Raw genomic sequence first — 17905 nt, 5'->3', positions numbered from 1 at the left:
TCTATTTTACCTGGAATGAAGAAGAAAATCAAATCAAACCTCAGATCCAGAATTATCCAATAAACAGACAATTCAAATAATACAATCTAGGCCGTTACAACTTCAGCTAAGACACATAGTGACTCTCCAAGCCCTCGTCAGACCTCTGTATTTTTAGTTTTAAAGGCTTTTCTGTGCTGTCATGGCTCTGCGCTCTTCAAATCAGTGATGTTAGCGTTCAATGAGTTGTAGCAAAATGAATTTAGGGAGCAGATTGGACGTGAAGGTCATGGTCTAAGCTGACATTTGATGCTTTAATTGATTTGAATTCAAGTTGGAAGACATATCTGGCTGCACACATGGGCCTATTTTTAAAGCCTTCAACATGATCCAGTCCTCAGTTTCTCTAAAGTCTTTGGATTCACTCAAAAGCTTCCCTCAAACCTGTTTTCAGAATTTAGGCATAATTAGAGCTGTGGTGTTTGAGCGGGGAGCCGACTTACCTGGAAACAGAAAGATTCAGATTTTGCATGTTTAGGAGTTGCAGATTTATACATTTTACACATCCTCTCATTTAACGCCGTCTCGTCTCGTCTCCTTCCTTCCTCCCCTTCCCTCCTCTCCCCTCCCCTCTCCGATCCCTCCTCCCCTCTCCCTTTCTCCCTCTCCTCTCCTTCCTCTCAACTCCCCTCCTCCCTTCTCTCTCCCCTCTCCCTTCCCGTCCTCCCTTCTCCCCTCTTCTCCCTCCCCCTCTCCTCTCCTCCTATACGAGCAGGTTTCTTCCTGATAAAAGGGAGTTTTTCCTTGCTAATTTTCCATGCTAATGGTCAGGATCACATCCCTGGCAGGGAGGTTGATGCAATGTTGACATTTATATGCTGGTTTAGGCTTCTCCATCAGCTCAATCAATAAGTCAACATTTTATGCTAAAGGCCTTCTCCTCAGCAATTAGAGTGAAGCGATACCCCCGTGACGTTCTTCACCTGCTTTGACCGTTTTCAAAACACATAATGAGCTCATTACTATTTATAGTGTTGTTTTTTTAATCGATTTACTCAGTTTATTATTCTTTGTGCAAGTTTGATATTCAATAATAAATTGTGAATTTAAATGATTGCTTAACATTAGCAAAAAGCAGTAGAGGAGCCACACGTACACACACGTGCACACACGCTAGATTAGATAAACACTTAGCTGCTGTGCCTGACCGCGGGTCAATAACGGTGGTGTGGTTGGCCTTGTCACTGGCTCAGCTGCACTCTTTAATTACACACTTATCGAGCGGCCAGGATGTCGATAAGACGTTTAAGCCTCTTAATCCTCGTTGTATTAACATGGACAATATGCACATAGTTAATGTATTAATTCTCGGCCGCGGTGGAGGGCTTGTTTTTGATGCCCCCTGCATTTCAATCCAGCCACCAGCTGGGGTTTGCCCAGAACGTCGATAGAAGCAGGTCAAATTGATCAGTTTGAGTGGTGGCGGCGACGATGGCGGCTGAAGATACTTCCTGCCGAGCCCGTCCCACGCTGCCAGCTCCTCCCCGTGCTGCGCAGGACATGGAGAATAAAGGGCAGATTGAGGCTGATTGGAGGAGCCGTCTTCAGCTGCTTCCTGTTGTCTGTTCCAGCTGAGATGCTGCACGTATCCCCCTGCAAACACAGATGGGAGCTACTGCTGAGGGACTCACTCCTTCACCTCTGCGATGGCATCGAGGCGCCAACCCATGAATGGTAAGCACCTTTGGGTGGAGCTGCCCACGATAGAGGGGAGAGGGTCCCAGGCTGGGCAGGAGGTGCAGGGCCAGAGCTCAACCCAAGTATGAGAGGGAGAGTGTGGCGTGTTATACAGCTGACTGACAGCTGGTTGATGGACTGAACCCTCCATAGTGCTGCTCAGCGGAGAGGGTTCCACCCTCAGTGGGGTCTCAATCCTCCACTGGAGATGAAGACATTGAAACTGATCCGTTTCATCCCGGTGAAAGTCGCACAGTTCCAGTAAAGGAGAATCACCTTGTGGACATGTCCACAGCATCCATATACACTGACAGGGATCACAGCCGGGAATAAGCAGCCAAATCCAGATTTGTGTCAGAGAGCCATGTCACAGGAGGTACGAGTATCCAAGGATCCAAGGAATATCCATGGGGATTAATGCTGCTGAAGGTTTCCCTTTTTTCTAGGAATCCTCGTGCGGGTCAAACATGTCTGGTTGAATCAGTCAAACGACCGAGCGCAAAGCTGAAGCCCTTCATGTGTGCGGAGCATTCGGAGCGGCACGGATCAGCTGCGACACCGGTATTAGCCCACAACAATTAGAGGGATTACTGACGGAGAGAGGGAGCCACTAACAACACAACAAGTGACGTCGGCCACGGACGCGCTGTCATCCCACCGGTTCACCAACATCAGGAAATAGGTGGAATTTCGCTGGATTCCAAAGACGCTCCTGAATGTTGTGGAGCTGCAGCGAAGCAGCTAATCATCAGTTGTGCCGCTGCAGCTTCAAACGCGATGCCGTACCTGCTCCCGTTAGCAGCACAGCAGTGGGCCATTAAACCATCAAAAGGAGGCACTTATCTTTACTCCACCGCAGAACTGCATACATTTCCTGGGGGAAAAGGAAAAAAGAAAGGAAAAACAGCGGCGCCGATAGAAGCGGAACATTAAAGGGTTTTTTCCAGAATTATTTTCTTACAGTGGGATTAATTTCTGAGACTTTGACTTTAAATACAAACACAGTATTTGATAATCCGGAAAAAAGCTTCACCGTCAGATCACACGCCTCATGCTAACACGTACAATCGGGATCGATGAATCTGAGCTGTCACACAGGTGAACCAACTCACAGCTAAAGAGCAACCTCACGACACTGCGTCAAATGACCTTTGACCTTTTAAGTACATCTCAGTGGACTCCACTAATGTAAGAATAAAGAGACATGGAGAGACTCCTCATGTCAGTAAAAAACACGCTGAAGCATCTGAATCTCAACAGCATCGTTTAGTCCCACGTTTTCACTTCCATCAGAATGGTTCTAGTTGCTGTCAAGTCTTCACGTGCACTGCAGCATAATGTCCTTCAGACTTCCACCAGGAAAAACTTAAAAGGTCAGAACTAATTAATTTAGCAATTATCATTAGCGTCTAGCAAGCTAGCTTACACGGGGGATCCTGAGCAATCGGAATTGCCAACCTGACTTTCAAAGGCAGAAAAAAACGCAGTTTCTCAGTCAGTACAGGAAACTTTGAGGAAATTGTTTGGCCCAATTGACCAACCAAACTTTAGGCAAGATGAGCCATGGCAAATTTTATTTTTATTGAATTTTTTTTTTTCAATTGGAACCGACAAGAATAACAAAGTGATTCTCAACATTTTTAAACATGTACATAGTTGGTTTTTCTGTTCACGTCAGGAGAAGTTTCCATTTTCTTATTACAGACAAGTGTTAAAATTTGAAAAAAAGATTTAGTCTTAATGATTCACTTCTGTCAGCTCTTCCCTCCATCTGCGAGCAGATCATAAATGTGGCAACAGTCACACGTGCACACGTGTAACAGTCAAATCAATAAAAGACCCAATAAAACAATGAGGACACCAAACTATCATAGACACTAAAGGGGTTAAGGCAACAATAGAAAAATAAAGAAATAGTAAAAACAATAAAAATGTTCTTCTCTGTTACACAGACTTGCACATGGTCCTAGAAGAAGCTCTAGTGAAAATTATTCACATTGTTTGCTCTTTTTACAGAATCCTCCACTTTACACAGTATTTACAGCATAACAGAACCTACCTGACCAAAGAAAAGTCAGTCAACTACAATTAACATGAACACAATGCTAATTCAAAAAGGTCAAACGGTATCATGTCATCATGGGCAGCATGTAAAAACATTTACACACAGATAGTGTTTTACAGAAGTCCTCCAATCCCATATCAACTCAAACGTCTGAAGATTTGTGGGACTGAACAAATGTCCACTGCTGCGTTAAACGTGATGAGCACAGATACGGTTACATCACTCGACTTTTGTGTGCACTGTGTCAGATTTACAGGGGGGGGGGGATGAAGACGGGTGCAGAGACACACGGATGGACGAGGACGAGACAGGGACACCGGGACAGTCACTGAGCGTGGTGGGAAAAAGGGTTTTCTTTGAGGGAGCACGAGATGATTTGGGATTAAAATGAAAAAGGAATGTTGAAAGTTTTTACCCATTATTGAGGGTTTTTTACCAGCCTGGTCTGTCGGAGCAGCTCCTGTTGAAAATATTCCACTTGGAAAGATCCTCGATGAGACAAAGTGGCCGCGCACACCGAGTGCCTCTGTCTCTGAGTGTCAAATCTGCACCTCAACAGTCCGGACACGTCTCTTAAACTGATTCTACATCAGATTTAATGGCGCTGAAGCGTTCTGAGTGACAGGATTAGTCATTAAAAACACCAAAAACACCATTTCTGGACTGTTGCTTAAATAAAACATGGTGATGATTAGCAAAGAAGCAACTAAATATGAGTTTAGGGGAAAGAAAGTGGAGGCAAAGTAAGACTGAACCTCGATTACATGGTGCAAAAAGAGGAGAAAAAGACGATGGAAAGAGGGACAAGTGTCCGTCCTGCATCTCTAGTGAGTTTTAGTTTTGAATAGGTTTATCTGCCCTCATACTGACGCCTTCAGCGAGGGCAACAACGCGCCACCGCCGTTTATTCTGATGATGAACAGCAGAGGAGGAGAAACCAGAGACGGAGGAGTCAAAGATGGGGAGATTTTGCTGGAGTGAAGAGGATTAAATGGGATTAGAAAGGCGTGCGTTACAGGGAAGGTGCAGGTCAGACAGGTAAGGGGAGAGAGGGACGAGACGAGGGTGTTTATGTGAAAGGAGGAAGATGATTGAGGTTGCATGAAGAAATGAAAAGAAGCAGGATGAAAAGAGGGGAGAAGGAGGGCAAGTCAGTGGATGATGTCATCACAATAACATCCAAATGGACGTAGGTGTCTTCAACCCTAAACAGATTTCAGATTTAAAAATGGAACCCTGCACGCTGCCCTCCAGCCATATGTGGACTCGTCTCCTCCCGGGGGAGCTGCCACAATATTGTTCCGTGATGTAAAAAAAAAAGAGAAAATGCTGAAATGAAAGGAAACAAATGCTGCCTTCAGGGAACGTGCTCGCCTCAAACTGAATTATACAGCTTTTATTAAACACGAAAGGACTCTGAAGTCAGATTTCTGTGTCCTGATATCTGAAAAATGAAAGCTACAGATGTGGACATGCGGGGCGATGAAGGTGACATGACGGGGACGAGCTGAGGCTGTGAGGTGTGGAGCACAGCAGCTCGGCGGCAAATGAGCAGGAAGCGCAGAAGGAAGATCATGGAAACTCCTGCGTTAATATGACTGGAGGTGTGAGAACGAGTCTGACACGCAGGGACCTGCTGGCATATAAAGATCCAGGCTAGCATGACGCAGCGTTAATTAACTGCCGCTCCTTTACGCTCCGTGCTACACCTGATCCTGACAAGGTCATTTTAGAATATGTTCAATTTTTCCTCTCTACTCAAAGCTAAAATCACACGATTGACAGCTGAACAGATGGGTCAGGGGAGAAAACCTGATGTCATGGATGCACAGACGCTTGTCGGGAACACAAGAAATAAAAATCAAGGCTGTAAATAAGCTTTAGAACTTTATAAAAGAAACCAAGTTCAGCCTGGAATAATCAGTAATAATAATCAATTCCACATTCAGATATACTATTGTACAGTTTGAGCAGGGACTTGCGTCATTTTTACATAATAAATCGTGAAGGTTAAGAATGAATCATGATGAACCAGAACAAAAAAACAAAACAAACATGCTATGCTAAAAATGCCGCTAATGTCGCCCGACAAACCAGCTGAAAGTGCTGGTGTGTGAATTAACTGCATACAGACACATGGAGAACAGCCAGTGTGTGTGTGTGTGTGTGTGTGTGTGGGGGGGGGGGGGGGGGGTCCTCTTTCAAACTGAGCATGAAAAGATCACGTTATGGTGACCTCCAACTTTACAAACAAACATGGAGTCCATATTTAGGCCACGCAGACCGCTGGAGCGCCTCAGAGTCTCAACTGGGAAACCTTTGCCCCGATCAACTGGTTTGGCTGGACGAAATGGATCAGACACGGTGATAGAAACGACACATTTACATTTACAGAACACTAATGTGATTCCAGCCACACCACACACACACACACACACACACACACACAAACACGTAGGCACGCACACGTAGGCACGCACCTGCGCGGGCTAGCTGTTTGCTTCCGAAGAAAAGAACAGCCTTGAAAGTCCAGTCTGTGCAGTGTGTGTGTGTGTGTGTGTGTGTGTGGATTTACGCCGTGCGTTAGTTTGTTTAATCATCCTGTCAGACTGAAGAGGAGGGGCGTGGCAGTCCCATAGCGAAGAGAAGAGGAGGAATGAAAGGAGGAGGAGCGGGAGTAGGAGGACGGCTTTAGTTGTTCTGAAGGCAGTCGAGATCCACTGAACAGCAAACATTCCCGTTCTGAGCCGCAGGAAGAGAGAGCAAAGAAAAATCGTGATAATTGTGCATAATAGTGCAGCTAGCGTCCAGCTGGATAAAAAGTTAAAAATATGTGTGATTTCATTAAGGTATTAAAACAGGTCAGTTCACACAATTTGCAATCATATAACCACTGCAGTCCATCTGTTAAACTTCTGGTGTGGCTGTTACGCTCAGAACTGAGTTATCAGTAAACTGATAACACTATAATGTCACTTTTATCACCCGAAAAGCATCAAATCTCAGTATTATTTCCTTGAAAACTATTTTTAAAAAGCACTTAACATGTTTTATAACTGTCTCACGTGAAACAGAAGCTAGCAATGCTAACATTAGCCACCTCAATTTACACATGTAAATGCCCCAAACACACAAAACAGGTCAAAGAAAGTGAAGATGAACAGATTTGTTGAGTCAGATCTGTTTTGAAGCAAACAAAGAAGAAAGCGTCTTTCTTCCCCCTACCTTACACTTGCAGGTGGTACAAGGTGAGTTAGGCATATGCCAGGTGTCTCCGCTGAGACGCATGACGCCTGCGGGGTCCTGGCACGTCTGTCGGATGTCATATGACAGGTTGTCAGCCAGGCAGGGGTCTGCGACGCAGCGCGGGCAACACTCGCCCTCCACCACCGCGGTGTACTCACACACCAGCACGGGGCAGACCAGGGACCAGCAGTCGACCTCCCCCTCCTGCAGAGACGCACGCAGGTGAAAAGGAAGCGAGAGAATAGATGTGAGAATCGCAGACTCAGCTCACCTGCCAGTTTCTCATTAATGGGGGGGGGGGGGGTAATTGCCCCAACCACAAACACACCCACGCAGGCAGATCATTTTTTATGCTGCGACTCAAACTATTTCTGACATTTCTGGCATTAGCAGGTAGCTGTTTTTGCTACATCGCTCAACTCATCAATGGAATTATGGCTGAAAGTCATTTGTAAGTCAGCTCTGACAACAGTTTTAGCCTCATCGCTACTTAGCAGCTCACGTGTTACAACCACGGATATTCCGATGGTTCTGTTTGGGCTCGAGTGAGCCGGGAGAGTTCTGTGTACTGACCAGGCAGCGGCACTGCTGGCAGCCGTACAGCCAGGACGCTCCGCTGGGGTAGAGGGTGCGTCCGCTCTGGTCCAGGCACTGACTGCTGGGTCTGTTGTCGCAGCTGGGGCAGCAGAAGAGATCCTGGTCTGGGTCCCCACAATCGCAGGGTCTTCGCCTGCAGTACGTGTGGCCGTCCTACACAGCAGAGGTCACAGAGGTCACTGTTGTGTAAACTGGGTGGTCCACAGGCCTTCTGCAGCTGTCTGTGGAGTATCGAGTCCCATAGAGGCACTACTGGGCTTTTCCAGCACTGAGTTCAAGAACTGTACGAGAAAGCTGAGGTGTGTTTGTGTGTCACCAATCTCCACTTTCTAAAAGCAATTTGAGCCTCACAAATGAAGCAAATATGGCTTTTGAGTGCAGAAGAAATTGCTGGATCCAAATCAGCTGCTGTGATCTCTCCCAACTGCATTTGAGGAAAACGTGTCCTCCCTGGAGCCCAGACTGTCTGGCCCAGTGGGAGCAGAGTAATGGAGATGTGGAAATGGTACTTTAAATGTATGGAAGCCTTGAAACCGCTGTGTGGAACCTACACTTTAACCAGTGTGTGTTGTCCTGCTACACAAATCACAACCAGCGTTAAAAGTGGGAATTTTGAACGCAGGCATCTAAAAACACACGTTCGTCGTGTAAAACTGGGCTCTGAAACCCAGAAGAGCTCAGCAGCGACGCTCCCTTTCGCTTTCCTTCCTACAGCCTCTGACTTTCAGAACTAAATCTCGATTCCCCTCAAACTTGTAACACACAAAATGACGTCAACTAACGGCTCTTCTGTAGCTCTTGAGGACGCATCTCTAATGATCTAAATAGCTTCCTCTGTGAGTAAAATCAGCTTTTTAACCTCCAGAAGAATCATTATCACCCTCGCGGTGGCCACAGGTGGGTCATTCGCCAACACAGCCGCAATCTGTATCATAAGTCACGGATCTAATGAAGGTCCGGGCGGGACGGTGGCGGGTTTGCCCTCTGCGGCGGAGCAAAGGTCATGAGCGGAGCTCAGTAATGTTCGGTTGTTTTGGCGTGTCTTCCTGTGTCCTCTTTCAACAGGACAAAAAGAACGTGCGCACAGATAACGAAGCGTTGCAGCCAGAAACCCGACAGTGAAGGCGCACCGACAGCTGCCACAGATACTACCGTCTATTACCGTGTAATAACTGTAGTGGAGCGGGAGAGCGTATCCACGCACGCCCTACCTTGCAGGAGCAGATAGCGCAGCGGTCGAAGCTGGGTTTCCAGTCCTCTCCGTTGCGTCTGATGCCCCGCTCCTGCGGGCAGTCGCCGCTGCATCCTGGACCGGACGTGCACACGCAGTCGTAGCTTCCCGGGAGGTTGACGCACACGCTGTGGTTCCAGCAAGTGTGTGTCTGCAAGCTGCACTCGTCGACGTCTGGAAAGCAGAGTCACAGGAAACTGAAACGTGTCGGAAGAGGTACTTCTGGGCGTTTTTCGTGATCATTTGAGTTTCCATCTTTGTAAGGACCCTCAGCATCTCTCACCATTCCCTCACCATTCATGCATCTCCTGCTTCTTATTCTACACCCAAATGTGACCTTAAAACCCTAAAAGAGCCTTTCGTGGTTGCTACAATCACCCAAAATGTCTCACAAATGTCCTCACTTTGCTAGTGAAATATGCATCCTGCAATGTACCATGTAGAAACACACACAGCAATCATTTAAATTATGTTAGAAGTAATATTCTGGTGCTCATCAGCATATTTATTTATGCCGAATACATTAAGTGACATTTAGAACTGGAGTGTTGGACAGAGAAGGCAGCTCACCCTGAGGAAATATTTACCTTTCCTGGCAAGGAGCCCGGCAAGTACCAGCCGAGACATTTGTAATCATTTGCGTTGCACAGAAATTACTATTTTAGCCCTCAAGTCCATTTAATCATCCCTCCAAATAAATAGAGACACACACACACACACACACACACACACACACACACACACATCATGCTTCTTATGTCTGACACCAAAGTAAACCAGCTAAACAAACACAGCTGACCCCTGGTCACATAAAGCAGTTTGACCAGTTTGACCATCGGAGGACTGACTTGTCAGCTTTTACCCACTTTTCTTCTGCACAAACTGAAAGAGGGGAGCTGACAGACAGCATTTCCATCTGGTTTTCTTTATCAGCCCGGCGCAGGAAACGGGGTGACAAAAGTCTGCCCCTGCTTTTATCAAGCCGTGACATTTAACACTCTTTATTTCCTCATAACGAGAGGAAAAAGACCAGAGTCCCTCCGACAGGCGCGCTGCTCTCTCCTGCCAGCACCTGCTGCCTGCAGACATCGATCACACCCACGCGCCGCTGACAGCACGACACCGCTTTCTGAACAAAGGAGAAAACCAGCATTTATTTTTTTAGTTGTAAGAAATGTATGTGTGCATGGTAAGGAGGCAGCAACAGCAGCAGCGCGCTGGTTTACTTATGGCTGATTTGAAAGAGATTTTTCAGCTTTTCTTTGCTAGCAACACCTCTCAAAGAAGTACATCAGTGATATAAGAAGTACCTTATATCAAATCTGAGATTAACCAGGACTAATTAAAGTCATTAGGTGGATTTTTTTCTAACTGCTAACACTGAAACCAAACGCTCCACCATAGTTTGCGTCCTCAGATGCAGAAGGCTGATGTTGCCTGTTTCCCTCTGCAGCTGTAACAACATCCTGTTACGCCGCTAATGCAGTAATTGGGAGCATCACCCAGTTTTCCAGATACACACACAAAAGCAAACAAGTCAGATGAGAATTTAGCCTGCCGGTGACAGCATATTTGCATATGCTAAATGAAATCCGCATCAGCCAGCGAGGCATACTGTACCTCTGCCGGTGAAGATTTAATACTCTTCATGCTACATTTGCCTCATTCAGCCGTGAGCTGTTGCCCGGTGATGAGGTGTGGGGGTACAAGGAGACGCTGAAAGACAATCTTACAACTTACAACACAAAAGCCCTTTAAAGAAATTAGCTGAGCACATAGGAAAGCACTGCTAATAACAGCACATGCGCGTTAATCCAGGCGTGTGCACACACATGCACCCGCACACACGCACGCAACCTAATAAAGCAAAACAAATACATCCCTCTGACAAATGCTGGCAATTAGGAGCCATCATAAAGTTGGGTATCTGACTATTTAAATTCTCTTTAGATGGCTGGTCTCCAGGCAGCACATATGGAGAGGTCCTGTAAATGGCAGAGCCAGAGAAAATGATTACGTGCACGGCCCCGTGCCGCACTTTATGGCGTTTTCCCTTATCTTTATGCAGAGCGTGTTTATTAAAGCCACCTGCCTGTCCATAAAGCCTCCGCCGTGCACGTTCTGGGCTGCAGCTCTGTCATAAAACAAAAGCGCTGCTGCGTGGAGACGCTCCGCTCCTCCGCAGCACGATAAGAGGTAATAGAACCTAATGAAAAGTTACGACAGAAACATCCATTTTGACGACTGAAACGTAATGCTTCCTGACACACTGTAATAGTGTCGTGTGATTTAGTGTCTGCGGCGTCGTAATATGTAAAACTATTACACACGCACGCTCTCAATAGAGAGCACTGTAAAATATAGCAATCGCTCTAAATTTCAAAAGATTTGTCAAAAGCAGCAGCTTCCTACGGGCTGGACGGAGCATTTATAGCCTGTATCTTGATGTGCTGAACAGGGAAAGACTCGACGGCAGCCGACAGGACGGCGTGATGCTCAACGCTGCGACAAAGCGCTCATTTTTAGAGAAACAAGAAAACCTGTTGTGGTTTAAACGTTCCAGTGTTTGCATCTCTGAATTAGTGCACGGACGCGGAGCTCTGCGTCTGTGCGTCGCAAAGTTGCGCTCAACTCTATTGAAGCTATTCTGAAACAACCTCAAAGAGGTTACAAATTAAATTATTTACACAATTAAAGGACTGCACAGAGAAAAGAGCGTGTTTTCCCATTAGTCTCTTCTGTTTGGCTAATTATTGCTTTTGTGGTTGTCACTCTGTTGGCGAACACGCTGCCTGAAGTTTCTTTCCTGATTAGTGCGCTTCTGTTCTTTGCTTTGGGCCTTTTCACTCATTTAGAAATCGCAGTTCCGGTTTGCCTCCCCTGTTTGGGAGATATTAGAGAGAAGGAAGACGCGATTAAACTGTCACTGGTCCCAATTTCTGCACCTGAATCTCTGTCTCCCCCGCCAGCAGCTTAATTAATTAGATTTTTTCCAAGAAGGTGTGATGCCATCTCTATTTCTTCCTGTTTTCTGCGGTGGGTTGGTTAATCTACATGATTATTTTTGCATATGCCTCTCCAGCTTTGGAGGCTGACAGCACAACAGACACATTGTTCCCGTAAGAATTTATTCAACATCTTGATTAAAAAGTGTTTGATTTGATGAAATGATTCTTCACATGTAATCTCGTGCTTGCCAGCATTCCACCAGGACATTAGAAACACAGAGCGGTGGGGGGGGGGGGGTAAACACACAGCAACAGGTCAGTCTTATTGGCTCATGACTCAAAGACTGGGTGGCGTGTGTTTAAATAATTATTTTGTCAGAGCTGAGAACAGAAGCATTCCCCAGAAATATTTTTTTTTCTGTTTTACGTCACTTTATCAAAGAAAACGAGTCCTCTGAAGTGCTCACGAGTAATTACATGTAAGCTGACCACAGCAAGAACTTATTTCCGTTGTTGGTTTCACAGCAGTTAGAGACCCCGCAGCCATCGTGAAACCTAAACAATAACACCAAGGCTTTTCTTTTTTGGGCAGTTATCTCAAGGTAATAGTGGAACAAACTGAACGACGGCGAAGAAACTAAACAATAAAGGAAGCACGCTGCTCTTTTATGGTGCGAAACTGCACCGATGTTTGCAGCAACCTGTGTAAGAAATGTGTCTGTTACAAAAGCAGCAATTTTCTTTTTTATTCACTAAAGTAAAGTTCTACAGCTAAAGGGCAGATTTCAAAGGAAGGCAGATGATTGGATTAGGTATCTACAGTATGTTGAGTTTGGCTGTGTACATAATTGATGTTGTTATTTTATAGAAATACTGCATTTGAGTGGAGAATGTATCTGGAATGAATCCATAAATGTGACCTTTACCATCGAGAAACGATCCTTTAAATTAAAGGTATCATTGCTACAGTTCACAGCCTTCCACAAAATGTGACAAACTGCTCACTGTTGGTGTAAATATTCTACAAATGTCACAGTGGAATGAGAAATATTGCATTTTTGCAGGCAGATCCTGGGTTGTGAAAGCTGCTCTGGCTCTTGTTACAGCAGAAAATGTCTTTTTTGCGACACTCAAACTTTCTATTCACCCGTTTTAATGACTATTTCCACTGAATCACTTATTTTTTTGACTGTTTATGAACAGGAGAGGCTTAAAGAAGATGCCATTCAGCATTCACGCAGCAAAAGAGCAAACGGTGCTAGCAGCTCAATGTGTCCTCACCAATACAGGAGCTTCCATCCAGCAGGTAGGAGCCATTGTCATGGAAACCACTTCTGCACTCGCAGTGGTACCAGCCGGGCAGGTTGACACAGCGGGAGTGGTTGTGGCACTGGATCAGGCCCTCCGCACACTCATCGATATCTGAGGACATATAGGCAGGTATCAGAACACAAACCTCACACCTTTCATTGCAGCTTTATTTCTGTTCGTCCCCATTTTGGACACGTGTCCAATCAGATTCAAGTGTCCCGAAGTCTCTTCGCTCGCCAGAGAGCAGGAGTCAAGCGCTCTGCCTGAAGCCTCCCCTATACCCACTATAGGGCACTCTGTAGTGGATGCACCGTTTTGTAGACATTTTCCAATGTTAAGCCAGGATCACTGTATTCTCTGCAGTCAATGCATCCCATAATGCATTGTGAAAAGTAGTGGACAACCATTAACCAAGCAAAATATCCTATTAGCATTTGTGGATGTATGCAAGAAGCTGGCTGTCATGCTAATTATTAATAATGAAAGGGAATATTAATGACATAATAGTACATCAACAAACAACCGCAAAGTGATTCATAAATATTCAAATTATCCAGCGCTGATTTCGTATTTATTGCGCAACACAATGACAAAGAATACAGCTTCGCAGCTGAGTATCCGTAAAGCAGAATTTCAGCTCATCACTGAGTTCAGTCGGGCCGGCTCGCTAAGTAGAGGGTAGTGAAGAGGGAGCCAGTGTGTGATTATAGACACAGCCAAAGTCTCGAACTTGTTAGTCTGCAGAATCAGTTCTTCGCTAGGCCTCTCTATATTTTCCCCTCCTCGTACCTTCTGCTCTTTCTGCTTAGCTCACTTTGTCTCTGGCATGCAGTATGCATAGGCACGCCTGGCCCAGAGCCGCGAGGTCGTCACTCTTTCTCGAGAGAGTAAATCTCTCTCATCCATTATGTATGGCCCGAGCTCGGCTTCTCATCTGCAGCTTCCCCACTTCTGGATGTAAAAATCCAATAGCTGCACACACCCTTGTGGTTAAGGCGCGACCTTCAGTCACATCTACACTCACACAAATGCAAACTGTATCAGAAGAAACGTAAAGCTAGCAAAGTACTGTCATCTGTTTGCTATCTCATTATCAAAGAGGAGGAAATCCACCTCTGCCGCTCCGCAAATACCTGTACTTCTTTGAACTCTAATGGAATCAAAGGGAGGCGTGTTGTTAGTTTTTCCACTTTCTAGAGAATGAGCGCAAACTTCCATAAATCCGTACAGAGAGCATCATGTTCAATGATCGACTGGAAGAAGATTGTTCCAAATGTAAATCTCCTAAAACCTTCCTCTTAAAACCTCTGACCCGTCTGAACGGCTCCTAACGTGTCTGTATTGGTGAAAATATGAATGACAATGGTCAGGGTGAAAAGCAGGTGGTCCCTGGTGAGACATGATCCCAACAGAAGACAACCTGAGCTGATGGAGAACATGTAAAGATTATGTTTGTCCAGCCCCGGCAGAAATACCACCATGGATTGATCGTCTTGACCCCATATTCTACACAATGATCTCGGATATTCCAGGAATGGCTGGATGGATTGGGATCTGCGGAGGTCAGCGCCTTGAGCCATCCCTGACCTATGTTCGTGGTGGGTCAGATGAACCCACTTGTGCTGACCCGATCATCCGCCGGGCATTTCCATGAAGGTGTTTAGCTATTGAGAGTAATCTTTAGGTGACAAGAGCACAAAGCACCGAAAATCACCCACTCACATTTCACTTGCTGCAGACATTTACGGGTCTCTGGGTGAGCCGTTTAGCCGGGCGCCTCGTGGTTCTGCTGTAGGTAATAAGACGTGACAACCGCTGGGAGGGCTGCCGTCTGTCAGCCTCTCAGGTCAGAGATCCTATCGGAGCAGCACCATGAGATTCAATCACTGAGATCCCAGCGGATCATGGCCAGATTAAAGATGACTGCTGGCTGGCTGGCTGAGAGAGGTTGACCTCTTCACAAAAGAGCAGAAGATCTACGCATCAGGATGGAGATGCGGCATCTCTAAAGGCTGTTTGAACCGAACACGATGCAAATCACAATAGGCAGCTTCCTAAAAACAAAACGATTCGATCGGTAAATTATTGCTGCTGCACCATGCAGACAAGCCTGAAGTGAGTATAAAGTAGATTTAACCTACAGAATATATCCACCCACTGTTTAAGCTCGTTCTCCCAACAGGAAAAGGCAGGTTTGACGCACAATCACCTCACGACGATTCAGTCGATATCAGATCATTATTCATTTATTCATATTGATTCTTTGCTAACGTGCTGGACATCAAATACACATAGCAACATGTCGAGGCTGCACTTTCTGTCCCTTCAAACTCCTGCTTTGCATCGGCAGATAGGCGGCTTCTCCATCATAACAGGAAGAGAGGCAAAAAAGCCACCTTTGAACATCTAGAGCGTCGAAACAACCGCTGACACTCCTTCCACCCCTCCTAATAACAATTATCTAGCTCCGCTCTCCAACACGTCTGTCCGTAATTTATGAAAAGTGACTCTTCCTCCGAGGTGTTCCGGGGCTACAGAATGTGGCCACTGTAATTGTGCAAATCTTCTTTCATCCTCTGAGGCAAAAAAGGTGCATTTCATTGTCTGCAATTATGACTTTTTCCTTCTTCAACTGCTTCAGCCTTTTCTCTTTCTTCTGTGTGTGTGTGTGTGTGTGTGTGTGTGTGTGTGTGTGTGTGTGCATGTGTGTTACTCTTGGATACCAGTGTAGAACAACAGAAGTAGACTGTGTGAGTCTTTTGACCTTTTTTGTGCATATGTTCACAGCCAACATGAGAATTCACAAGTTTGAGGTAAGAAATTGCTGCTCTGACAACTACTGTGTTACAATTTAAATGAGTCTTTTTTTAGAGAGTACAATAACTATTTTCACAAGTATCCTGTTTACCTTTCATAACCTGTTTGTAATTCAAAGCGCTTCGTTAATTAAGGCTCAGTCCTTTAATGCCATTACCTCCCAGCTCATCCCTCTGCTGTGAACAAATGTGTTTTTCATAAACTGCAGTAAGCTCATTAGCTTCCACAGTCAGCAGCTCCGTGAGTGCCTGAGCTGTTTCTCCATCAAGCGCTGAATATAGAGCGAACATCTCCAACACACACCCACCCCAGGCATCTGTTTCAAAGGTGTTTTCTCTCTCCAGGACATCACCAAGTGAAGACCAGCACCAGGCTGGCATCCATTGGTCTGCAGGTGAAGCCCAGCAGCTCTGCCACCATCGACTCAAATCACACGGCACACGGACAAACTTGGAATAATTTATTCTCCTAAATGTATTCCTGTTATAACAAATGCTAAATCACCTATTCCATCACATGTCTTTTCTTTCTCTGGGGGCTAAAGCTACAAAAGCCCATTTGATTATTTCATTAAATATTAATCTTTTCCTTTGTTTGCTTTGGCTGTATTTAAAGAGTGTTTGTGTGTTGAACTGTGTCTATGTCAAAGGCTTGTATTTCCCCATTTCCTTCGGTTGGCCTCCATGACAACACAAACAGGCGCACTGAGGACCTCCTGCTCTGCCTGTGATTTTCCCTGCTGGGGTTCCTTGCAGACGTTGACAGCGTTTGAAGGTCCGCAAACTCTAACTCACTGAGGAAGCAAAAATGAATTCATACGGACTTTATCTAATCCTCGAGCTCTTGGGAAAAATCCTCTGTCTGTTTGAGCTTTTAAATACTGTAATTAGACTAATTCCAGCCTTACCAACCTGCTAAAACAGCATCACAGAAAATGTGGTGACACATTTAGAGTAATAAGGCCTGCGTCACCTTTAATAACCCAGGAAATTTGTGTGGCTGAACCAGTTAGCGTTTTAATTCCCATAAGGGCTACTGCATGATATTTATCAAATGACGTGTGTCTAATAAAATGCCAGAACTCAAAGCTACGCAGCCTGTCAAAGATGTACGTTTCTGAGCTGCATCGTATTGTAAAGCACAGCAGCGATGAGCGGCTTCACACACGAGGACAGTGGACAGTGAGACTGATGGTGTGCAGACCTGCAGTGACAATCAGACACATTTAAAACGTGTTGAGAGAACATGTCAATCCTCCGGCTCATGCAAGTTGCCTTGGCAACACATCAGGAGAAAAGGAGGGTTGGGGTAGCATGGTAACGTTATTCTAGAAAATGGTTATAGATGAATGTAAATGTTTTATGATGCATAATAATCGAGCCATTACAACATGGGTGTGAAGATTTTTTCCCCTTTCATTATGTAAAATGTGGTCTGCAGTATTTCCAGTATTTCACATGAATGCCTCCCCTCAGGTCTGGATTCAAACACATGTCCCATCGCTCTGCTCGCCGACCTCTGATGGAATCCTCGTGTCATCTCCTTGGACGGTAAGAGACACACGAAGAAAGCACAGACTAGACTCTCCTGCTGCTTCCTGTATCCTTCGAAGGTCAGCAGGGCACCGCGCATTAACCTGCCAACCACTGCACGCGTGCCTCTCAAACCAGCATTAAGTTTTCATTCGTACTCAAGCTCTCCGCCATCCTTGTGCATGACGGGAATTGGTGATGAAGTGGTGCATTTGGCTTTTACTGGAGCCACAGTTTGTCCTTCAGCTGCTAAGCAAACCCAAGCCTGCCACGTTGCGCCATCCAATACTGTATTTTCGGATAACAGGAATTAGCCTGCCACACTAATAAGCATTAATCATGGATTGTTTAATTGCTGTTTATTGGAAGATTAATGAGTCCCAGGCTAATTGCAAGGTTTTGTGGCATGTGCTGCATTCTGCTTGACATTGATTACTCTCTC

At 45.5% G+C, this 17905-nt stretch overlaps 1 protein-coding gene and 1 long non-coding RNA gene across 2 annotated transcripts in view; one reads left to right on the top strand and one right to left on the bottom strand.

Moving 5' to 3' along the window:
• Positions 1-3262: 3262 nt before the first annotated feature.
• LOC101068019 (protein kinase C-binding protein NELL1) overlaps positions 3263-17905 on the bottom strand; it is a 160053-nt gene continuing 145410 nt past the window's right edge. The window contains exons 17-21 of the mRNA XM_011609877.2: positions 13085-13225; positions 8836-9029; positions 7601-7777; positions 7007-7231; positions 3263-6523 (exon numbers count right to left, since the gene is read on the bottom strand). Of these exons, the coding sequence (XP_011608179.1) occupies positions 6473-6523; positions 7007-7231; positions 7601-7777; positions 8836-9029; positions 13085-13225 (788 nt within the window). The 3' untranslated portion in view covers positions 3263-6472. The remainder of the gene's footprint in view (positions 6524-7006; positions 7232-7600; positions 7778-8835; positions 9030-13084; positions 13226-17905) is intronic.
• LOC115252215 (uncharacterized) lies at positions 13161-16480 on the top strand. Its single transcript, XR_003890630.1, has 3 exons — positions 13161-13243; positions 15902-15927; positions 16276-16480. It is a non-coding gene; the product is annotated as an uncharacterized lncRNA (long non-coding RNA).

Source organism: Takifugu rubripes, chromosome 13, assembly GCF_901000725.2.
Source record: "Takifugu rubripes chromosome 13, fTakRub1.2, whole genome shotgun sequence".
Lineage (NCBI taxonomy): Eukaryota > Metazoa > Chordata > Actinopteri > Tetraodontiformes > Tetraodontidae > Takifugu > Takifugu rubripes.
The sequence above is the reverse complement of the archived record's forward strand: the minus strand, read 5'-3'. Positions and strand labels throughout refer to the sequence as shown.